The sequence below is a fragment of the Schistocerca serialis genome, chromosome 2 (assembly GCF_023864345.2).
Source record: "Schistocerca serialis cubense isolate TAMUIC-IGC-003099 chromosome 2, iqSchSeri2.2, whole genome shotgun sequence".
NCBI classification, from domain to species: Eukaryota; Metazoa; Arthropoda; class Insecta; order Orthoptera; family Acrididae; genus Schistocerca; species Schistocerca serialis.
The window spans coordinates 603,087,903-603,113,626 of record NC_064639.1 but is presented as its reverse complement, the minus strand read 5'-3'; the positions used below and the strand labels follow the sequence as shown (position 1 = coordinate 603,113,626).

Sequence of the window (25,724 nt, the reverse complement as noted above, 5' to 3'; positions counted from 1 at the left end):
TGTTTTTGATGTGCACAACTGAGTAGTAAATGTACTAGTAGTAAGTGGTACAGTGAAAATCCCCAGTGTTGTGATCATGTCTTTAAAATGAGCTTGACTATTGCCTGTGGTTATTATTGTTATAGCCCTTTTCTGTAGCTTGAAACCTCTTTTCATGTTTTGTGCACTTGTTGTCGACAAAAGAATTCCATAGCTAAGTCCTGAGTATACATATGAATAGTATGTAACTGAAAGGCACTGGCCGTTACACCCTGATGACAAGACTCTAAGGGCATAACATGGTGATGACATTCTGTTTGGAGGTATTATGTGTTCACACCACTTTAACTGAGAATCGATATTCATTCTTAGAAATTTTGTGCTTGTTACACATTCTACAGAAGTGTTAGCTACATTTTATTTAAAAATATCATTTTCCTTTTTCAAACTGAAATTTGTGATATTTGTTTTCCTTATCAATGTCACTTCATTACTTATTGGCCAGTTGTAAACTTCCTTAAGGGTTTCATTTGCCTTCTCTGTAAAGAGGTCTCTTGTTTTCTCAGTGACTATGATAATGCTGTCATCAGCAAAGAAAATTTGTTCTTCATGACTTGTCTGTAAAGAGGTCTCTTGTTTTCTCAGTGACTATGATAATGCTGTCATCAGCAAAGAAAATTTGTTCTTCATGACTAACAATATTGAAAAGTCATTGATGTATGTCTGAAACAGTGTTGGTCCTAATATACTACTGTGAGGAACTCCTGTATTAATGTGATTTGGTTCTGATAGGTGGTTCACTAAAAGTGTGACCTTATTTGTGGTATGTGTACCTCTACCCTTTGTACCCTGCCTGCTAGATATGATTGGAACTAGTCATTAGCTAAGCCTCTTATTCCTAGTGATTCCAGCTGATTTAGTAGAATCTTATGGTCAATAACGTCAAAAGCCTAAGAATATCTAAAATATACCTGTGACACACTCATTTTTGTCAATAACAGCAAATACCATTTTTGAGAATTTTGCTTTAACTGATTCTTGACTTTTACCAGTTTGGGAACCAAACTGTGATTCACTTGGAAGGTAATAGATAATCTGTCTTTCATAATTGATTTAATAATTTTTGAGAATGATGACAGCAGGGAAATAGGTCAGTGGTTTTCTGTGTCTTGTGCATTACCTTCCTGTTGCAGAGGCAAAACTCTTGCCTGTTTTATATACTCTGGAAACTTTCCTGATGTAAGTGATTCATTTATGATGTTTATTAAGGACCCTTGCATAATCTGTATGCATTGTTTCAGCACACACATTGGTGCTTCATCTAAGTCTACTGATTTTGTTAGTTTTGTGCAGTTTTACTGATTTCATAGTCTGTGGGAGGTAGTAACATCATTGTACTTAATGCATGATTATTTTGTAGGGGTTAAATTTGCTTTTGGGAATTTTTATTGTAATTTATCTGCAATAATCAAAAAACGCCCATTCACACAGTTTTCTAGGTGCGGTTGATGAATTATTACTGTGACCCCTTCCTTACCAGAATTTTGTTATGCTTTTGTGCTGACTGCTGCATATCACATCCACTGAAACAACTCCTGTCATTGCTGTTAATGTATAATGACTAGACATTCACATTATTTGTTCAAAAGTATTATAGTGTATTATTAGTTTGGATAATTTCTCTGTTAACATATGACCAAACAGTCAGGCCATATTTGAATGGCAAATTTGCTGGAATAATACTGGTGAAATTTAAATTTCAATATGAAGCTGTTTATGTTTTTTACACATCGAATCAGTATCAGAAGTAATTTTCTGTGAGATTGGAGCACTCATTGTTTATCCTTACAGCCACATTATCAAAATTAGCTCCAGTCACCAAATAATTTTATATTTTGTAAATACTTTTGGATTAAAGAAGATCACCCACCAAAAAGCAGAATCATTGAGTTCTCAATAGGCACACACAAAAGAAAGAAAACTTGCTAGCTTTCAGAGTTATCCTTTGACAAGCTAGAGTAATTCCACTCTCTCTCTCTCTCTCTCTCTCTCTCTCGCTCTCTCTCTCTCTCTCGTCCGCTCTCCCTCTCCCCCTCTCTCCTCCTCTCTCCTCCTCTCTTCACATGCCCCTGCATGGTGCCACCTGAACTAACAGTTCCAATGATACTTTTCGGCAGGTGTACTGGTTCTGGTAGGGTAGTGTCAGGTGGGATGCTTAGAGGAAGAGGAAGGCGGGAAGGAGAGAGAAAGAAGGGTGGATGGTTGGGTAGCAGCAGCCCAGAGGGAGGCAGCCAGTTTGCAACATTCTGTCTGCAATTTCTACCCATTTACTACCCATCTCCTTGCTTTTTGCTGTTGATGTTGCCTCCCTACACATCGACACCTTCTGTGTTATGGCCTTTGCTCTATAAAATGTTAGCCACATCAACATTGTTCTGATTACAAACTCACCACATCCCTCTTATACTGATGACAAGTTTTAATTCTACCCTAAACTATTTCTCATTTGGTTGAAAGACATACAAACAAATCTGTGGTACAACATTACACTCTCATGCACATAAAGGTATCCTTCATAGCCATCCAAGTTCCTAAGCACCTCATGTAATCAGTTTTGTTGATAATGTTCATGATCTGGACCCAAGACCAAGAGTTCTGCTCTCATTCCTCTGCAGGATTCTGCTGTCAGTATCACCTGGTCTTCTTGAACTCAGTATGCCACTTTCCTGGACATAAGGCTCTAACTCTCTGATAAATCTGTAAAACCTTCTTCTCTATCAAACTCATCAGTCACAAACTTTGCTAGCAGCCACCCCTTCTGCACCAAAAAGTATCTTCTGTACAAAGTCACCATCCATTTATAGCGTATATACAGAAATGACAGGTCCTATGCCAAGTATGCAGAAAGTCTAATGAATGTCTTCACAGTCAGATGCTGCCACCTAATCTTCATCCACAAGCAGATCTCCAGTACCACACCCTCCCACATTCCTAAGGCCAGTATTACACTTATGTATTTCTTTGTCAAAGTTGGTATGTCAAATATTTTTCTCAAATAAATATGATAGCATAATAGGAAACTTCATCAAATCTTGCCTTTTGTCAAAGAAATATGATCAAATCTAGGACTTTGCCATAGTTTTGACCATAAAAGTCATTTGTCTTCTGTTCCCTGCAACGTGAAAGGTAACCGCTTGAAGCACTGGCAACACTATGGCTATTTGATGTCTGAAGTGTGTTTGTAAATTTGTTTAGGTGGTGTGTTCCTTCAACTCTTTTTATAACCTTGCTTTCACTCAGGTTGGGGTGAGTAGGGGGCACAAGGTATGTTATTAATCGTGTGCTGATGGGCAGGTGGGATATACTGCAAGTGACTTCAAATCCACAATCACAGCTATACCCATCCACCTCTACACCTGGAAATATCCAGGCAGCTTTTCAGTTAACCAAAATAGAGAAGAAAGAATTACTCTACTTTGTCTATTTTTGAACTCTGGATGCCACAAGTTAAAAAGTGCTTCATCTGTTTCACACTTTTTTTTAATTTTTTAGTTGTTGGAACACTAATTCCATTAATTATATTATTCAAAAATAAAAATAGTTGTTAATGCCCATATAGTGTACTAAACATTTATTTTCAGATATTACTCTTTCAGTGCTTTCTAACTCATTTCAAATGTTTCTTGAATTATTTTGCTTAATGTGCACTGTGATATTGAGTGCTGTATTGTTAGCTAGAGGAGCATCTCCAGTGGCAAGAAATTGCAGTGTTATGGTGAGCCTGTCTTCAGCATATATAGCATTTCTGAACGGAGTATTCTGTTTTGTAATATGAGGAGCCACTTTACTGAGCAAATACTAAAATGCCCTCTCATCGATTCGTAAGTAATTTATGTAAGACTTGATGTCCTCCACTTGCAGTGCTCACAAAAAAATTTGCTGAATGCATTTATTATCTCAACGTGAAACCCACTGCTTCACCCAAGCATGTTTCCTGTCCTCTCAGCCTGCAAAATGTTTGGTTTGCCCTTATCTGTCTCCTACTTCAATCCCCTTGCCATGTGCATCATATCTGTTGGAGTGCTGCAAGACCTGTCCCATGCACTCACCTAGCATATTGTATTCCCATCCTGTCACAGGCATATTATAGCCTAACACTGGCAACACCACATGTGAAGGAAACTACATCATGCACCACTTCTCTGCAACCTTAGCATAATTTTTGATGTTGGGAACACCAGCATCAGCTGTCTATCTGGATGAAAGGTTGTTTCAAGACATCTGCCATCTGGAAACTACCTCTCAAATCCTGCTTCTGATTTCATAAGTGAATGCTTTCTGTCAATACATCCTTTAGTTCTAGAGTTCCCATGACCTTGACCTCCATTATTTCCTATTCTTCACCCATTTCTAACCTTGTTGTAACTTCCCCAATCATCATCAGCTTGAGTTTTTCAGCAATCTCATCTATTCTATCCTGTTTCTCCACTCCTAATCCTTGTATCCTCTTTCATCAGTCCAAAATGCTGCTACCTTTGCCTGCACTAGAACTATCTCTCTCTAATGCTGTGTTCCTACCACCAAGTCCACCCCTTCCCTAGCTCTTACTCTTCCCTTCCTTTCACCCTTTCACCACTCCCTTACCCACCCTCTTTCTAGTACAGTTCTCCTGCTTCGACCCTCACTGCAGTCATGCCAAAGTGCCAGAACATTGTTGTCACGCGCACACACACATGCACGCACGCTCACATATGAGTGCACACTTGCATACATGCTCTGAAGGAGAATTAAAGCTTTTAAGTTGAACTACAGTGTTCCAGTTTTTGTTTGTGTGTCTATCTATGAATCAACACCTCCACTTTACACTAAGTGTTTATATTGATTCCACTCTTTATGGTCATAACATTGCTCAAGAGAGCTTGGTATGAAATGGCCCAGCTTTTAATTGAAAAATGTAGTTTTGTTGTATATAATTTGTGTGTGATGTATACATTAATGAGCCAAAATATTATGACCCTGAGCTTTATACTGTGTTGCTCACTCTCTGAAATTCAATGCAGCAGCTATTCCGTGAGGCCTGAATTTGACAAGTCATTGGTAGGTTTCCAGAAATATGTGGCACCAGATGTGCATGCACAGGTATCACACATGCTGCAAACTCCAGTGGTTTGTGGGTGAGAAGCTGGCACCCAGTAGTGTACTAACGTGTTTCTGATCAGGCAAATGGTTCAAATGGCTCTGAGCACTATGGGACTAAACATCTGTGGTCATCAGTCCCCTTGATCAGGCAAATTTGGTACCAAGATATCATTGTGAACTCACTATCAAGCTCCTGAAACTGCTGTAGTATGATTCTGGTCTTGTGATATGGATAGTTTTCCTGTTGGAAGATGCCATTGCCATCACGGAAGAGATAAACATGAAAGGATGTGAGTGGTGTGTTGTAAAGTTCTCATAGTCCTCAACTATCATGGTCCCTGTAGTTAGTAGATACTACCACAGTCCTGACTGAAACTGTTTTACAGGTCTGCATCCATGCATTTTTGAGCACCTGTTTACCTCTAGGATTGCATATCAAAACAAGACCATTGAACTAATGTAATAACAAATGCAATACATCTAACAACATGACGTCTTTTCTATTGATCCAGGGTCCAGACTTGGTGATAACTGTGTTTAGTGAAATTGTAATTGGTGATATCATTGGGTCAGCATGGAACTATGTAGGGACTGTCTGTTGCGGATGCTCATGTTCAAAATTGTATGCTGAATCGTGTACTCTGTGTACACTTGTGCCTACACCAGCATTTTATTCTGTCATCAGATCTGCCACCACTCACTGGCCATCCTGCTTTACAGAGCAGGCAGTCCTCCAGCCTCCATGCTCTGTGATAAGGCGTGGGTGTCCAACACCTCATTGCCTCCTTGTGGTTTCACAGTCCTCCAAGCACTTTCAGTGGATGCTCACAACAGAGGGATGCAAGCAGCTGGTCAGTTTCACCATTTCTGAGATGCTAGTTTCCAGGCACTGGGTCATGCCAATTAGTCCTTTGTCAAAAGTTGTTCATGACAGGGCGTTTCCCAATTTGCAGCCCATTCCATAGCTAGAATGATTCCTTGTTCATCTCTGCTCCACTTACATACTTTCTTTATCATGTTAAGTACCTGCATCATCACTAGCTGGCTTTCAGTCTTGTGGTAGGCAGTGGCCATAATGTTTTGACTCATAATTGTAAGTTATAATTTACTTGCAAAAGCTGAACAAAGAGCCAGAATTCTCATGTTTCTAATGTAGAGATTCTTAAAATTCTACTGTAGAGTGAAAAAGAGAAGCACATAATATTATTCTAGCAAAATTAATTTTATTGCCTGTAGTCTACAAATTTTACTCATAGTTTATGTATTTAAATATAATGGTATATGGTGAGACCTGTTGATTTAGAATCATTCAATTTCAGGTACTTCTGGATAGTGAAAGTGAAAATTATGATATATTTTCTGAACAGGACCGGGAACAGTTTATTTTCCAGATCTTTAAGCATCTCTGTCTTGGAGGAAAATGGTGCCAATATGAAGATAACATAAATCCCTACTTGGAAACAACGAAGTTAATATACAAAGATCTGCTAAGGTATGTTACCATCTGAAAAGCTATATTCTCTTTGTACTGCAGCAGCAGCAGGTAGGTTGCTTTTGGATCAAGGATTAATTTATTTAAAGCAGTAAATATATAACTGGATCACTGCTGAAAGACGATAATGGCTTCAAAATTGGAAATGCAGATTTTGTCAGTTTTGGTTTATTGAGACATAGATGGATTGATTGGAACCAAAACTGGACATCATCATTGCCTTTCCACTTGTAGAGACCAGAGTGAAATATCAAATTGTTATAATAGTTTCTAGTATGGGACAACTCCAAGAATCATTATGTCTAAGAAATAAATGTGTGGCACTCCTGGAGTCATGCTGGACCAGTCAGTGGATTTTGTTGCAAACTCTGACTAACTAGTCCACAGATAACATTAAGATGAGCAGCCTAGAGTTGTGGACAAGTGGTCAATCATCTTCTTAAGATGTTTTGTATTATTTTTGTATAAACTTAAGACAGTTTTGTCAACAAGTGCACGATCATTTTTTATTCATTTTGTATGAACTTGGTACAGTTTTGTGAACATTGAAGAGTTGTATGCTAACCTAAACATAATCAGTGATTTTGGTTGAAAAGCATTGAGAAATTGTAAGTTATTTGGATATCTTTTACACATGCTTCATTACATGATTACATATGGAAGTAATGCATTTTTCTGTGTGATAGTATGCCCAGAGCAGAGATATTTACTTTATATTACATTTATTGTGCCAGAAATACTACCATTAATTAATTATATGTTCTTACTGTTGTGTCTAGACAAGACAGCCTAGACACAATGAGAGGAAGCCGAAAGGCACGCGCTAAGCCAAAGAGGGTGCGTGAGGTCTGAAACAGGATACGTAATGATTGCTATAAAGAAAAGTACGTAGCTTCTGTAATACTTAACTTTAATCCATCCTTTTGGTACATCTGGAGATTGTGGCGATACAAGTGAGACTCTTTAGATACATGCAATGTTACTAATGGGCGCCTTGCTAGGTCATAGCCATTGACTTAGCTGAAGGCTATTCTAAGTATCTGCTCGGCAAAGGAGCGAGGCTTCGTCAGTGTAGTCGCTAGCAAAGTCGTCCGTACAACTGGGGCGAGTGCTCTCCCGTATCTCGAGACCTGCCTTGTGGTGGCGCTCGGTCTGCGATCACACAGTGGCGACACGCGGGTCCGACATGTACTAATGGACCGCGGCCGATTTAAAACTACCACCTAGCAAGTGTGGTGTCTGGCGGTGACACCACACTTACTATTATATAATTGAAATAAATGTATTAGAATACATTTGCTTCTTTTATTAGTGTAAAGAGAGAACATCAGATGTTAAGAATCATGATATCAGCTACAGCTATTTTTCAGACATGGTGATATTAGCCCTACACAGTCCAGAAAATTAATGGTTCCATACTGCAGAAATAAAATTGCATTAAGTTGTTAAACAGTTGGTGTGGAATAACTATTCCCTCTCATGAATAATTTATCAATCATGAGTTGTCCCCTTTTAGAAATAAGCAATTCAATTCAAAGTGTGCCAGATAGGAGTATTGAGCAGTATCTCATTTCCTTTGATGTAGATTACAAAAAATGTACCCAGAATTAGGGAAAGACTATAAATGCTGCAGTGGTTGTTGTAGTGTTGCCATTATTAACTGTCTGTGAAAGACCTTAGATTGAATAATTGGGAACTACGATTGTGGCTGGGTTCTTTAATTCAGACAGCTCCTTAGCAGTCCATTGTGGGTTCACGAGATACACTATGTGATCAAAAGTATCCAGAGACCCCCAAAACCATACATTTTCATATTAGGTGCATTGTGCTGTCACCTGCTGCCAGGTACCCCATATCAGGGACCTCAGTAGTGATTAGACATCGTGAGAGAGCAGTATGTGGTGCTCTGCAGAACTCACAGACTTTGAACATGGTCAAGTGATTGGGTGTCACTTGTGTCAATAGTCTGTATGCAAGATTTCCACACTCCTAAACATCCCTAGGTCCACTGTTTCTGATATGATAGTGAAGTGGAAACATGAAGGGACACGTACAGCACAAAAGCGTACAGGTCGACCTTGTCTGTTGACTGACAGAGACCGCCGACAGTTGAAGAGTGTCATAATGTGTAATAGGCAGACATCTATTCAGACCATCACACAGGAATTCCAAACTGCATCAGGATCAACTGCAAGTACTATGACAGTTAGGTGGGAAGTGAGAAAACTTGGATTTAATGGTCAAGAGGCTGCTCATAAGCCACAAATCACCTAGTAAATGCCAAACAATGCCTCGCTTGGTGTAAGGTGCATAAACATTGGAAAAATGTTGTGTGGAGAGACGAATCACGGTACACAACATCCGATGGCAGTGTGTGGGTGTGGCGAATGCCTGGTTAATGTCATCTGACAGCATGTGTAGTGCTAACAGTAAAATTCGGAGGTGGCGGTGTTATGGTGTGATCATGTTTTCATGGAGGGGGCTTGCACCCCATGTTTAGTGTGGCACTATCACAGCACAGGCCTATATTGATGTTTTAAGCACCTTCTTGCTTCCCACTGTTGAAGAGCAATTCGGGAAAGGCAATTGCATCTTCCAACATGATCGAGCACCTGTTCGTAATGCACAGCCTGTGGTGGAGTGGTTACATGACAATAACATCCCTGTAATGGACTGGCCTGCACATAGTCCTGACCTGAATCCTATAGAACACCTTTGGGATGTTTTGAAATGCCGACTTCATGCCAGGCCTCACTGACCAACATTGATACCTCTCCTCAGTGCAGCACTCCATGAAAAATGGGTTGCCATTCCCCAAGAAACCTTCCAGCATGTGATTGAACTTATGCCTGCGAAAGTGGAAGCTGTCATCAAGGCTAAGGGTGGGCCAACACCATATTGAATTCCAGCATTACTGATGGAGGGTGCCACAAACTTGTAAGTAATTTTCAGCCAGGTGTCTGGATACTTTTGATCACATATTGTATCTCACCACCATTGACAATTTTCTCCTGCTGGGCATAATTATATGGAGGCTATCCTATTGAGGAATCATTAAGTAGGCTATTTATTTATTTATTTATTTAAAAAAAAATCTTGAGAAGGTCTACAATACGACTTGAAGGCATAATATTGCAGGAAAACTTCATTATTGGGAACTTCAGGCATTTCTTCTCATCTTTTTGTGTTTCTTCTTGTTTTTTAACTACTACAGATATCATGATGGGAAATTCTCTAAGACAGTTTTGAGTGGCAGAATATGTCTCTCAGGGGAGCATCCTCATTGTTAACACTTTGGCTTTATGTCCATGATTAAGCAGCCAGTATAGGCTCACCTCTGTAATATCTGTCCATTTGACAGTGATTTCTCATGGTGCATCAAGCATAGAGGTTCTTGTCTGATCCTAAACACCATCTGGTCAGTCACTCATCCATCACTTTCACCAGCTGCCCAAGTGCAAAAAAATGCGAAGCAAGACTTTGCAGTACTTGGTGTGGAGCCACTTTCAGTCATTATACAAGAATGGAATCAGCTGCCACCCTGAACGCTCAGAGGCCCAAAGTTAATTTAGATTTACAACAGACTGACAAAATACTGCTAGTGATTTCATTTTTCAAACAAAATTTTAACCAATGATGCAGGCATCACAATTACATACTGGGTATATTGATGAGTGTAAGCTGGGAGATGATGTTTATGCTAATTGATTTGTCCCAGTCATTTTCTCAGAATATGCCCACTCAACAAGTTTGGTTCATGATGTGGAGGGATATGTATGCAATTTTGAGGGTATTGGATCAATGACACATGTTTATAAACTGGAAGATGCAGCAGCCAAAGAGACATTTACAATAGTTACAGTTTCGAAAAACAAAATCACCTGCTGTAGCCCTGTGGCCAGGATAATCATCATGCATCATTGAGAGATGTGAATGGAAGTGAGGGAAAACAAACTGTAGTCATATAACTTAGTATCCAACAGTCTCATCGCCCTGTCTAGCCAGAGAGGTGAAATTAAGTGCTACTAACATTTCTTCAGGTAAAATATTGCCGTTTGATGTATGGTTTCAACCTATTGTAAGAATATCCACCATTTGCAGTGCTTGTGGTGTACATGTGTTAATATGCACATTTTGTGTGAGTGCACTCAGTTTGCAACAGGGAAGGTACCTCATAATTTTGCTAATGATTTATCTTTATAATGCAGGTGACAACACACAAAATGTTGAACTTTTGCTCTTCAACTCAACTCTTTGAGCAAGTGTTGTTTAGGTAGTTTTAACTTGTTCCTCAAAGTGATTTACCTAATAAATTTTCTTGTGTGGCTGCCTTACAACTTTTCAGAATCTCTTTATTAGTTTATCAATTTTTATAATTTTTCTACCCAGGGTGTACCATAACTCAGATCTAGTTCTAGTGGCCAAATTAATAGGTGTCCTGTATGCAAATGGCAACATAACCAACAAAAATATACGGTACCATAACATTCATACTGTTGCATTAAAGCACTGCTAGGAAACAAGTAAACCGCATTAGTAGTGTTGACAATAAATCAGACCATGACCATCTAGTAACACTGTTTTGTCTTAAGCTTTTTTATCAAAAAAGTTAACTGTGGCTCATAGTTGATATATAAACTTACTGTAGGTCCACCGTGTCCTTTGTACATAAGGAAAACTACAAACACCAGTCCATTTTGCAATTACTTCAAACAGTAGGAGAGAATTTTTTGAGAAAAATTATTTTTAAAGCTAAAAAAATGCGTACAGATATTGATTGGCCCAGTTTATGTGTATAGAAAATACGAGAAATATGGAAAGCTGTTTATCAAATGATTGACAAAAAATGTACTGAGGAGCTGATACATACAGCTAATACTGAAGGCACTTACATACCTAATTTATGAAATCTTAACAGCCTTTGCATAAATATTAATGACAGTGTTTCACATTCCAATAATCTGCTAGCAGTTATTGAGGATTCAAATTTTCCAAAATAATGTTCTTAATTCTAATTATGCCAATGAAAATGAAAATGTATATACAGGCTGTTCAATTCATCTGAAGGCATCGAAATATGTCAAAAACAGTACACTGGACACATAAAAAAATTATAATAAAAATCTGTTCATCTTGGAGGGGGACATCTAGTGATACCAAACTCAAATCCCCATCACACCCTGTGTCTTGGGGCAGGGGGCAACTTTGAAATCTTAAACGGGAACCCCCAAGTTTTATTTGGGTTCTATGGAAACAATACATAAGTATTAGCTGAAATGTTTTTTTTGTTAAGTGGCAGATGGCACTGTAATTGGAAAAATCAAAATGGGAAGAAAATTGTGTTTCAACAATCTATCCAATGACACAGGGCAGGCAATTATTTTACAACTTTTGATGGGTCAGAGGAAAATAATGTTGAGAATGGGGTTTCCCATTAAAAGTTAAGAAAAATTGACTCTCTTACCCTCACAGTATGGAGATTGGGGGGAGGGGGGGGTTAATTAAAGTGTCATTGGATAACCTTTTGAAACATACAATTTTCTACTTATTTTGATTTTTCTGACTACAGCATCATCTGTCATGAAATGAAAAAAAAATTTCAGAGAAAACTTATGTATTTTTGTTCATAGAATCTAAATCTGAAATAAAAAATGAGGGTTCCCATTGAAGTTTCAAACTTCCTCTCCTCCCCCTCTGCACCCCAACACATAGGGTGCGGGGGCAGCCAAATTCCGCATCATTGTATGTTGCCCATCGACACAAACAAATTTGAACTGTAAATTTTTTCAATCTGATGTGTAGTTTTCAAGATATTTTGATGTCTTCAGATAAATTGTACATACTGTATAAAAACATTTCCCAGATGTTGACAAGCTTGGCTCATGTAATGCATTGCACAACAGAAGGGCATGACTTTCTCAAAGCAATCATCACTTGTGGTGAGTCATGGGAATATTACAGCACGCCCAGAACCAAACAGGCCTCTATGGACTGGAAACATGCTGGTTTTCCAATATGAAAAAAATTCAAAGTGACTCAAAGTGCCAGGAAAGTGCTTGTGACAGTGTTCTGGGATATAAATGGTGTGACTTTGGTGAACACAGGAACACTGTGAATGCTGCAGCCTCCATTAAAACTTTGGTTAAGTTGCATCTTGTCCTTCACAACAAACACCACAACGTCAATGCTGACAGTGTCAAACTACTTCATGACAATATTCACCCCCAAGTTGCTGCTCTGGTTCTTGAGAAAATCACCCGATTCGGGTGGGAGGTGCTCCAGCATCCACCATCTTGTATGTAGAAGAAGTTGCGATTAGATGAATGATGAACACTAACTTCACTTAACAAAGGTTTATTCAGCACTTGCACATACAAGAGTGTGGAGCAAACTGCCTCTGGCCATTAACACATACAGTATATATACAGCTACAGAACATTTGAGTACAATGATTCTTGATATTTGTTTATACTTCTAGAATGTACCCAAACCAAATATGGAAATTAAAATTGTACAGTCCAGGTGAGTTTTGATCTCATGACCGTCCATGCAACAGTTTAGCATCATAACCACTACACCACAGCACTACTCAGTTTCTTCTGTGACAATATAGTTCAGACCTTGCTTCATCAGACTTTTATCTGTTTGGTCTCATGAAGAAACTCCTGGCTGGTCAATGCTTTTTGACAGAGCAGAAGTGAAATCAGCAGTCTGCAGATGGCTATACTTCAATCAAATGGGATTCTATGAACAGGGCATATTGAAACTGGTACCACAATGGGAGAAGTGTGTTGAGAATGTTGGTGACTATGTAGAAGAGTAGGTAACAGTTGTAAGTTCCTTTGTGAGTTTTTTGTTTTTTACGTATTAAACTTCTTGGTAATAAAATTATTGTGCACTACTTTCTGATCTTCCCTTGTACCTAAGCAACAGTGCATTTTTAGTGCCCACCAGGAGGCAACCCAGACAAATACTGCTCGTCATGACTTGCATGAAGTACCCAGTGTTGACCAAAAGCATCAGTTTCCATAATGAAATTTACACTCTGCAGTAGAGGGTGTGCTAATATGAAACTTCCTTGCAGACTTCAAATGTGTGCCAGACCAAAACTCAAACTTAGGTCCTCTGTCTTTTGCAGGCAAGTGCTCTACCAACTGAGATACCCAAGCATTAGATAGTGCTAGAAATAAAGCTGTGAGGATGGGTCGTGAGATATTCTTGGGTAGCTTGGTTGGTAGAGCACTTGCCTGCAAAAGGAAAAGGTCTCGAGTTTGATTCTTGGCCTGACACACAGTTTTAATCTGGCAGGAAGTTTCATATCAGCTCACACTCCACTTGAGAGTGGAAATTTCATTCTGGAAATGTCCCCCAAGATGTGGTGAAGCCAAGTCTCTGCAATTTCCTTTCTTCCCAAAGTGCTAGTCCAGCAAGTTTTGCAAGAGAATGTCAGTGAAGTTTGAAATGTAAGAGATGAGGTACTGGTGGAACTAAAGTTGAGAGGATGGGGTGTGAGTCATGCTTGGGTAGCTCATACAGTAGAGCACTTGCCTGCAAATGGCAGAGATCCTGAGTTCGAGTCTGAGTCTGGCACACTGTTTTACTTTACCAGTAAGTTTCATGTCAGCAGACACTCAGCTGAAGAGTGAAAATTTCATTCTGGAAACTTCCCCCAAGCTATGACTAAGCTATGTCTCCACAATATCTTTACTACCAGGAACGTTAGTCCTGCAGGTTTCACAGGAGAACTTTTGTGAAGTGTGGAAGGTAGAAGTAAAGCTGTGAGGATGAGCCATGAGTCGTGACAGGGTAGATCATTTTGCAGAGCACTTGCTTGTTAAAGGCAAAGGTCCTGAGTTTGAGTCTCAGTCTGGCACATAGTTTTAATCTACCAGAAATTTTCATATCAGTGTGCACTCCACTGCAGGGTGAAAATTTTGTTCTGAGAATATCCCCCAGGCTGTGGCTAAGCCTTATCTCCACAATATCCTTTCTTCCAGGAGAGCTAATACTGTGAGTTTCATGGAGAACTTTTGTGATGGATAGTAGTTAGGAGTTGAGATACTGGTGCAAGTAAAGCTCTGAGGATTGGTTGTGAGTCATGCTTGGGTGGCTCAGTCAGTAGAGCACTTAACCTGCAAAACGCAAAGGTCCTGAGTTCAAGTCTAAGTCTGGCCCATAGTTTTAATCTGCTACTAAGTTTCAAGCAGTGGCTTGTTTCCCATTACAGACAAAATTGCTCTTAAAGTGTAATTTTATTTGGCCATTCAATAGAATTCTCACTAATTAGTCTAGTGTGATATTCATTTTATTGATTTCATATGAATGTATTGTTGTTTGACCATTGCACAGAGTACTGTACATATGACATAGTATTAAGCATCCCTGGTGGAGAGAAACAACTGAAAGAGTTGAAAACATGTAAGTTTCCAGGTCTGGATGGAATCCCAATTCGGTTTTGCAAAGAGTACTCTATGTCATTGGCCCCTTACTTAGTTTGTATTTATCATGAGTCTCTTGACCAGTGAAAAGTGCCAAATGTCTAGAAAAAAGTGCAGGTGACTCCTGTATATAAGAAGGGTAAAAGAAGAGACCCACGAAATTACAGACCAATATCCTTAACATTGGTTTGCTGCAGAATTCTGGAGCATATTCTGAGTATGAATGTAATAAATTTCATAGAGACCAAAAAGCTTGTGTCCACAAATCAGCATAGCTATAGAAAGCATATCTTGTACAAAACTCAGCTCGCTCTTTTCTCACATGATATACTGTGAACTATGGATAAAGGGCAACAGGCAGATTCCATATTTCCAGATTTCCATAAAGCATTCAACATGGTACCCCACTGGAGATTGTTAACAAAGGAACGTGCATTTGGAATAAGCTTCCAGATGTGTAACTGCCCTGAAGACTTTTTAAGTAATAGAACCCAGTATGTTGTCCTTGACAGTGAGTGTTCATCAGAGACAAGACTGTCATCAGGTTGGCTCCAGGGAAATGTGATAGGACCACTGTTATTTTCAATATACGTAAATGATCTGGCAGACAGTGTGGGCAGCACGCTGCAGTTGTTCACTGATGGTGCAGTGGTGTACAGGAAGGTATCAGAGGTAAGTGACTGAGGTTGACACAAGATGACCTAGACAAAATTTCTAGTTGGCGTGATGAATGGGAGCTGGCTCTCAATGTAGAGAAATGAAAGCTAATGCATATGAGTAGGAGAAACAAACCTGTAATGTTTGGATTCAGCGTTAGTAGTGTCCTGCTTGACACAGTCACATCATTTAAATATTTGGGCATAACGTTGCAACGTGATAAGATATGGAACGAGCATGTGATGACTGTGGTGGGGAAGGTGAATGGCCAACTTCAGTTTATTGGGAGAATTTTAGGAAAGTGTTGTTCATCCATATAGGAGACAGCTTGTAAGATACTAGTGTGACCTATTCTTGAGTATTGGTCAAGTGTTTGGGATTCACACCAGGTCAGATTGAAAGAAGACACTGAGGCAGTTCAGAGGCGAGCTGCTAGATTTGATACCAGCAGGTCCAATCAGCATGCAAGTGTTATGGATATGCTTTGGGATCTCAAGTGGGAATTCCTGGAGGAAAGAAGATATTCATTTTGAAGAACACTACTGTGAAAGTTTAGGGAGCTGGCATTTGAAGCAGACTGCAGAACAATCCTACTGCCTCCAACATATATATTGCATAGGGACCATGAAGATAAGATATGAGAAATTAGGCACATATGGAGGAATATAGGTAGTCAATTTACCTTCACTCTATCTGCAAGTGGAACAAGAAAGGCAGCAACTAGTTGTGGTATAGTGACTTACAGAGTATATATGTAGATGTAGATGTAGAATATGTATTAACAGGAACAGTAAAGTGTGAAAAATAACTGGTACTGCAGCAACTACAGCACCTCCCTGCCCAACATTTCCTGCTACTGCCACGCAACAGTACTGCTTAGTTTCTGCTGGTGTACTGGTTGTTCTTTACATTTTACTGCCCTTGCCAATACATAATGATAAAATGGATATAGCACTAGACTAATTAGGTTCTGTTCTGTCAAATGGGCATCTAAAATCCCATTTTAGAAATAGTTTTGTTTGTAATGGGGAAAAAAACAGAGCTTTCCACCAAAACTGTGCATCACAGGCAAGATGTTACAAGCAGTGTTTGTTTGGGCTGACTCCAGCAACATATTACAAAAATATTTGTCAAAACACCATGGAAAATGTACATGGTGGCTCTTAGGAGGGACGTCATATATACCAGCAACAAGTAAGCCACTATTAAAGAAAGGGAAAACAATGACAATCATTAACAGTTCCTGGCCTACCTCCAGATTGGTCCATCTTTGTTGTTGGTTAGTCTGTAGGTTTGGCTGCCATTTAGAGCACTCAGGTTCAAATTCTGTTGCTGCTAGGGATTTTTGTTTGGTGAAAGTACTGAAAGAAGATGCACACAGCCTCATGAGCCTAATTGAGAAGCTATTTGAATGGGAAGTATCACCTCCAAGACCTGGAAATTTCACTGTAGAGGGGAGAGCAGTCTTCTGACTGCATACTCCTCTACACCACATCTAAATAATGTGATTTGCCAGAAGATGACATGGCAGCTGGTCAGTACTGGATGGTCCTCAGGGCATGATAGAGGAGTTACTAATTTCAGTCTATCAAATATTCTGAAAGTGCTGAGGAAGTGATATACCAACATGTAGTAAAACAGTAGTGTATTAAGCCTTGCCAATTTATTAATCATTCTGGCTATGTTGAATGATTGAGCAATCTTTGTGTATGAGTTGCCCCATTGGGAATGCACTGTCATAACAACATTTTTAATTTCAGACAAATGGCTAAAACATCTCATTTACATTACCCAAAATTAAATGTTCCTGGACATGATTAAAAATCATGAAGATACTTTTATTAGTAAGTCTCCTACATATATGTTTATTAATACTCATACATATAGGCATAAATGACCTCACTTTCTTATTCTGCTGCATTAGTAGCCATAAAAAAAAACATCATTATGTTGCAGACTGAGTCCTCTCCACTTTCTTGGCTGAAGGTTTCTGTTGCATTTGTGGCATTGATAGGTCACATTGACCACACAAATTACAATCTTTGGAATATTAACTGCTCGGACGAGTTGCCATGTTTAATTCAGTCTGCCTTTGTACTTCATGCAGTGTTCATGTGTATCAGTCTTTATCGTAAAGTATATGTGTATATAGGAAACTTGGGAACTGTTTATTACATATATTACGATCCATAACCAGAATCCCATATTGCTGACCATGGTCAAAAAGTTCTATGTCTTCCGTGACTTCCTTGCCGGTCATATAGAATCAACAGGTTTCACATCCGACGCCATGGCTACTTCACCGAACATTCTTTAGAAAGATTTGGAGGCCCAGCTCTTACGACCAGGCCAACACAACCCTCCACCGTCAGTTATTTTACAGCTAACGGACAATGATCTGTGATCTTCGACAAGGGTAACCTCTACTTTAGCAACTCCATAATGATCAAACGTTACGCAGTTACCTCAAACAATGGACTCAGGCTTTGATTCACTGGATTACACACAACAACAACTGAAAAGTGAAGTGGATGATCTACTAAAAAGTACAAAGTTCAAAGGGACCGAAATTCGCACACTTGCTTTGATCCTCTATGCGCCACGACGTCGATTACAGTAGTGCCATGTGCAACGCTGCCATTTGTGCAAAATGCACACACAGTCAACTATTACAAAGCTACGCCAGCCTCGCCTTCCTTCAAATCAGTAACAGACATTTTTATGCATCCAGTTTACCAGAACAAACCACTGGATCGGTGGCCCAGTTTCGTGACCACGTGGGTACGATTGCACCCAACATAGCCTCTTCACGCAGTAACGTTGTACTATGACAGTGCGACTGCCAACAGGTTTCACCAGTCCTACCACAAAGGGTGCGTGGCCAGTGAGCATGGGAAACTCTTGTTGTTGCCACTTTAAGCTCCAGGCCATCTTCCCCCTAAGCCCCTCCCCCTCACCCATGGGGGGGCTTCGATTCCGACCATACAATCGCTCGCTCCTTCCGCAGTACCATCTGCATCTGTCGTGCCAGCCTTCTGCATCATTTCCAAGTTGGACAATGTCAGTGCTATTACTGCAATTTCTGGTCCAGTTTACAGGCCCACATTACGTGCCAGTTGCCTGTTTACTCCGACGGTACCGACCGTGCCTGCTGCATCATGTTTTTGGGTGTCTTCAGACACATTACAACCAGCCATTGTTCCGAATGTGTGTGCTAGTAACATTTTCGCTCCGGTGATGCCGGACCCAGCATGAACTCTTGTGCAGTGGGACCGCAGGCCTTCCAAGACACGCTGAAGCCACCTTCGTCTCCACCTCCAGGCCGCCTACCCAAGCTACCTCCCCTAACGAGGACAATCCAGTTTTATGGTTTGCACTGGTGGAACACCTCTTCAAGCTGCATCAAGTGACTGATGAAAACTCCAAGTTCGTATGTTTGGTCACACATCTTCATGACCACTTGGATTTAATTTGTGATCTCCTGCTTTCGCCTCCACCGCCACCAAAGTACGAGTTCGCCAAGAAAATGATATTGGACCGACTTGCCTGTTTGCCACAGGAATTGATAATCGAGATTTGTACGAGGAGCAGCTGGGGGAACGCACTCCATCACAACTTTGGCGCCACCTCTGGTTACCCATGAGTGAACACACGATGCCAGACGTAACTCTGTATGTGGTATGGTCTGCCAAGTTACCTACTGACCTACAGATACACCTAATGCTGCACTCTTTAGAGTCTATCGGTTCTTGCCTACACATTGCAGATCAGATGCATGTGCTCCCGCACCAGAAACACCCAGCTCATCCCCCATCACTGTGTGACACTACACCTCCTGTTTACCAGCCGTCTGCAGGCAGGGGCAGGGCCCGTTTCGCTTCCATGCCTTCTACACTGCCAGGCAGTATTCGTTCGCTGTCTCCTCTTTCTGAGCACTCAAGACTTGCCCACACTCCATACATCCCGGCTTACATCCCAGAAAAGATCAACAAGGACAAGCCTCCCCCGCTATCACAGTCACCACCACATCCGGCTCATCCATACTGTTGGTTCCACAAGATTTTTGGGGCTGAGGCCAAGAAGTGCAGGTTACCTTGCCAACACCCAAATGCCGACCGCAGGAACTAAGTGAAGTCGAGTTTTGCGGAGAACTTCACAGCCCCTGTCCCCTAACATTGCACTCCGTCCACTCATCCCCTTGGCTGAGTGGTCGTTTATATGTGACAGACATTTCATCCCAGTTTGTCTACCTAATTGACACTGGCAATGACGTGTCTATCATACGTCGATCATTGGCTCCTACCAACTTTTCCCGACAAAGTCTCTCCTGCGAGCTGTCAACGTATCAATGTTACAAACTGTCGGTTCTGTGAAAGTGATGGTACACCTATCTCCTTCTCTGCGTTTCCCGTGGACCTTCTACCTTACTGACATCGACGAACCAATTCTTGCTATGGATTTTTTGTCCCATTACAAGCTCTCCCCATACATAGTCCAGTGTTCAGTGTTACACCACCTGTCTAACACTCAGATACTGTGTTCTGGCATCCATACTCCTCGTTCCGTTTCCGTCACAACATGGGATTTAGTTCGTGAGTGTTCCACTGTCGCGGGCAAGATTTTGACCTGTGTCACTAACCCACTTTCAGAATATAACTGAGTGGTGCACATCCACCGGGAGAGCGACGAGTTGAAACAATGCATTGCTCACACTTATAATGAGCTCGCTGCAGCCCACACCTCACTGTTGAAACTGCAATCCACAGTTCCTCCACCAGATTGAACTTCATCACAAAGCATCAGTTCGAACAATCATCAGGTTAGTTCGAAAACATTCATTGCATGTGACGATTCGCATTGAGTGACCTCCGGACTGCCTAAGCGCCCACTATGTTCAGTGCCTCATGTTTCAAACAGTGTCTCTAATAGCAGTCGCTCGCGCAGCATGACCATGCCCACTACGCAGGCAGCCGCACCGTTTGTTGATAAACATTCCGCCTCTCCCGCATGCCAGCCAAGCAACTCGGCGGCCATCACTGTCCCTCGTGTGACGCCAGTGCCTCTCTTGCCCGTGCTGGTTACCCAAGGTAAAGTTAACAACAGACAGTCACTGTGCGCCCCACTCTGCTCTGTGCTGTGCATGCAGCCGACCTCTACAAACAAGCACACACCGCGCTTGCGTAATAGGCATGTGACTTTCATGCTGCCTATTCCCACTCACGCTAATGGCTATGCCTCATCGCGCCCCACTCATCCCAAAACTCCACATCAGAACGTTACTCAGCCTTGTGTGCAGTTCTCAGTCTCTTCTGTCGCTGACGGAATGACATACAAGCTAATTACCACTGCCGGTCCTCCTATTAGACACAAGGTTAGATGCTTCAACCCCATTAAGTTGCGCATGGCCCAACAGCAAATTATCGAACTTCTGGAGGCAGGCATTCTACAGCCATTGGACAGCAATCGGTCTTCACCAATTCACCTCGTCACCAAACATGATGGATCTTTTCGAATGTGTGGTGATTACAGATGTTTAAATGCTCGCACTGTCTTGGAAAATTACCCTGTGCCAAACATAAACGATTTCACTCATATGTTATTGGGCGCCACAATGTTCAGTGTGATTGACTGCAAACGTGCTTATCACCAGATTCCCGTAGTGCCAGAAGACATTCCAAAGACTGCGATCATCACGCTGCTTGGTTTGTTCCAGTACAACTTTGTGCCATTCGGTTTAAAGAATGCTGCATAAATGTGGCAACGTTTCATTGACTCAATCTTGCGACGATTTGAGCTCTGCTTTGCATACCTGGATGACATACTCATTTTCAGCAAATCGACTGAAGACTACGAAGATCATTTATCCCATGTCCTCCAGACTTTGGCATCCAGCGGTGTCGAGGTCAACAAAGAAAAATTGCAATTTTATCAGTCTTCTGTGACATTTCTGGGTTACACTGTCTCCGCAGATGGAATACAGCCTCCCAAATCCCACGTGCAGGCTATCACATCATTGCCACCACCAGCTATGTACAAAGAACTCAGACGTTTCCTAGGTACTGTAAATTACTACTGCCGTCATCTACCTTCTGGCGCCACCGTGCAGGGCCCGCTGACGGACTCACTCTCTGGCAAACAAACTTCGGACATTAAACCAGTCTATTGGACTGAACCCATGATAGAGGCTTTCTGGGCTCTTAAAACAGCTTTAGCTCCCACAGTAGTACTCGCCCACCCTGATCCGTCTGCTGATTTGTTCATCACCATGGATCAAAGACGACACCACTTCATTTCTTCTCCAAAAAACTGTCTACAGCACAGAAGAAATATTCCACTTTTGATAGAGAGCTTCTGGTGGGATACAAGGCTGTCAAACATTTCCGGACTGACATCAAGGGCCTTCCTTTCTTCATTCTTACTGATCACAAACTGCTGGTGGACGCCTTCTGCTACCTGCCAGAGGGTCCTCCCCCCTGATGTATCCGCCACTTCGACCTGGTCTCTCAATTTACTATGGATGTATGCTACATCAAAGGCATGGAGAACATCCCCACTGATTTCCTCTCACAGATCAATGCCATTTCAACTATCATCAATGTATCTGACCTCGCCTCTCTACGTGCTTTGGATGAGGACACTCAGGTTCTGCTCATGGACCCACAGTCTTCACTCTTGTTTACCAAGGCTAAGTTCCCTGGCATTTCAGATGACGTGTGGTGCAACTTTTCTACAGACATTCTGCGGCCTTTGCTCTTGCCCACTCTGCGCCGACAGGTTTTTGACGCCTTGCATAATCTCGCCCACCCCAGCGTCTGAGAAACCACTTACCTTGTCACTGAGCGTTTTGTGTGGAAAGATGTGAAATGGGACTGTCAAACATGGGCAAGCAGCTGCATTTCCTGTCAACAAAACAAAATAGGACGTCACACCTCTCTACCACTCAGCAAGTTTGACATCCCTAAGGGACGTTTCCGTCATGTATACCTAATCGGTCCCCTGCCTCTGTCGGAGGGCCACAGGTATATCCTGTTCACAATAGACTGAATGTCTCATTGGGTGGAAGCCGTCCCCTTACCCAACATCACAGCAGAAACTGTGACCAAAGGATTCGTTTCTTCTTGGATCACTAGGTTCGGCTGTCCATCCACCATCACAACCGACCATTGTCGACAGTTCAAATCTGCACTTTTTATGGTTCTCTGTGATTTTTGCAGTATTAAAAAGATCCATACGACAGCCTACCACCTGCAAAACAACTGGCTGATGGAACAATGGCACCGCACCCTTAAAACTGCACTCAGGTGCCACGACTGTCTCTGGTCCAAGGCACTTCCTTGGGTGTTGCCGGGCCTATGTTCTACATTTAAACCAGATTTACATGGGACGATTTCCAAATTCGTTTTTGGTGAAAACCCAGTTTTACTTGGGGAACTAATTCTCCCAGAGGATCCCGGGGATTCCCCCTCCTTCTCAAACTTTATTGTAAGGATGCCTGCACACTTTAAGAAACACCCGGCTACACCCACCTGTCAGCCATTCCCCACCTGACACTTACGTGCCGAGCGCACTCAGCACTTGCTCACATGTCATGCAGAGGGACGACTCTGTCAGACAACCCTTACAATCCCCTCACGTCGGCCCCTTTGAAGTACTCTGGAGGGGTGAGACGATGTTTGACATTGTGACAAAAGATCGCCTGCAAGCCTCAAGCCTCAAGCCTGCCTTCGTAGACTCCAACACCCCTCTGCCGTCCCTGTCGGACTGCCCGAGCACATGTTCTTTTGACGAACCCATTATTGAGTCCATTCAGCCTATGGTTGGGTTTTCTCCATACAACAATACACCACCGTAGTTCACGGGTTCCTCAGGCATGTCATCATCATCATCCCCATTCACAGGTTTTAAAGACATTTCAGGTACTAGAGATGCAGACACCCTGTCCTTCATTTTGCGCTGCAATGTACCATCTGACCTCGTTGACAACGTGTCGATTATGGTGTTAGATAATTATGTGCTTGTACTGCTCACTGACAGCACAGACGTGACCCTCACCAAGGAACTCAATGTCAAGATGGTGCATAACTTGTTCCTCCCACAAGAGAGTGACCCGCCATGTGTTCGAGCTTTCATTTCTTCGGACAGCTCAGTCTGCATTCGGGGAAGGCACGCTCACACGCCACCTCCTCTCCCATACCGCTACTCCCAAGTTGGTCGACGCATCATTACCCCCCGCTGGATTTTGTTTGGATTATGCGTTGGACCGGCGGCCGCCCTCCGCACGCCAACCCGACGACCCACACGACGCCCCCCCCCCCCTCCCCCCATCAGGTGTCATAGGCCAAACTCCGTACTGTGGAGGGGAAGGGGGGGGGGGCTGTGTGGCATCAATAGGTCACATTGACCACATAAATTACAATCTTTGGAATATTAACTGCTCGGATGAGCTGCCATGTTTAATTCAGTCTGCCTTTGTACTTCATGCAGTGTTCATGTGTATCAGTCTTTATGGTAAAATGTATATGTATATAGGAAACTTGGGAACTGTTAATTACATATATTATGACTCATAACCAGAATCCCATACATTGTTCAAGTTGATGCTTTGGTGATGATGTTTGTGCTGCTGATGCTGTCTCACTTCCTCCATTCTGTCTGGCTTGTTTCTGACAGTTGTCAACTTTCGCAATTCTGTTTAGTGTTGGCTTTTCTTTGGTTCTTGATCCTTCAGATTGTACCATTGTCACATTTTTTGCAAAAATCACTGCAAATTATGTTTATAAGTACAGGTTTGAATAAACATGTTCTTGCAGTAGCATCTAAAATCTGCATATCTTTTCATTTCATTGTTAACTGAAGACAATGTCTACTGAGAAACAAATTTATCTTCACAGTTGGAGCATGGCTATAACACCATGCAGTTTCCACCAAGAAGTTATTTACAGAGTAAATTCTCTCACTGCATAGAGGTTCATCATATCAATGTGCTATTGTGCTTACAATTGTTTTTGTATAAATGTCTTTTCAAATACATGCTTAAGAGCACACTTGAAGACCTTGACATTTTTTTATGTTGCTTCTTCAGTAATCCCACTGGATGTACAAACTAAAGATATAGGCATGTGTAACATTGGCCACATGCATTGAGGGCACCTGTGGTGGAAACATCCCTGCTATTGCAGGTCAGTCACATAAACTTCTGTAGTGGATAAATAGAAGACTGCCCAGAGGGGAATTCACTTTTCACTGTACAGTTAAACCATGACCACCACTGATATTTACTTGGACCTGTTTAGACTTGTGTTGTATAGTCATTTGACTGTTGAGCATGTGGTTTCCACAACTAGCAGGCTTAATGGATCTTTCCTTATTATTATAATTGCAATATATGAGAACAGTGAAATAGTTGTGCTTGGAATTATATAAATTTTAATGAGGCACTTTTGTGTATTAATTTCTGCCTGTAACTAAGGCTTTTATTAATGTCCCTTAAGACTATTATTGTTTGGTTTCAAGTGCTAATAGACAATTTCAATCTGTTCTTACAGAAGTTTATCTATATTCAATGACCTGTGTTGGTGTAAAGTGAGAATTACAACAGTTTTCTTCAACTAAAACCATTACACCATGATTCTGGCAAATTATTTCATTTTTTCATTGACACTGCAAACAGCATATTTTAATCTGATACTGAGTTTCACTAGTGATGAAGTAATATATTCTAGCTACAGAAACTCATTTAGCATTCCTCCACAGTGGCATCCATACCTATCAGAAAGAAGAAGTACTTTTTCTGTCTTTTGTTTATGCTGTAAAGCCCTCTCATAGATTCCTGTTGTCTATTTGGTTTGCAAAGTTGACCAATGAGTGTAAATGTTTGTCAAGAACGTTTGGAGATAAATGACTCCGAACAAATGAACATTTAAATTTTTATTTGTATAAATTGGCATGGAGCAAAAATGGTCCCATATGTGACTCCCTTTATGATTTCTCACCACTACAATTAACTGGCCACCAACATC

General features: G+C 41.3%; 1 protein-coding gene across 3 annotated transcripts in view; it reads left to right on the top strand.

Annotated features, from left to right (window-relative positions):
• The window catches only part of LOC126457646 (cilia- and flagella-associated protein 300-like), a 152,963-nt gene that overhangs the window by 87,799 nt on the left and 39,440 nt on the right, over positions 1-25,724 (top strand). For all 3 annotated transcript variants that reach the window (XM_050094121.1, XM_050094120.1, XM_050094122.1), the window contains one exon: positions 6,438-6,610. In XM_050094121.1, the coding sequence (XP_049950078.1) occupies positions 6,438-6,610 (173 nt within the window). The remainder of the gene's footprint in view (positions 1-6,437; positions 6,611-25,724) is intronic.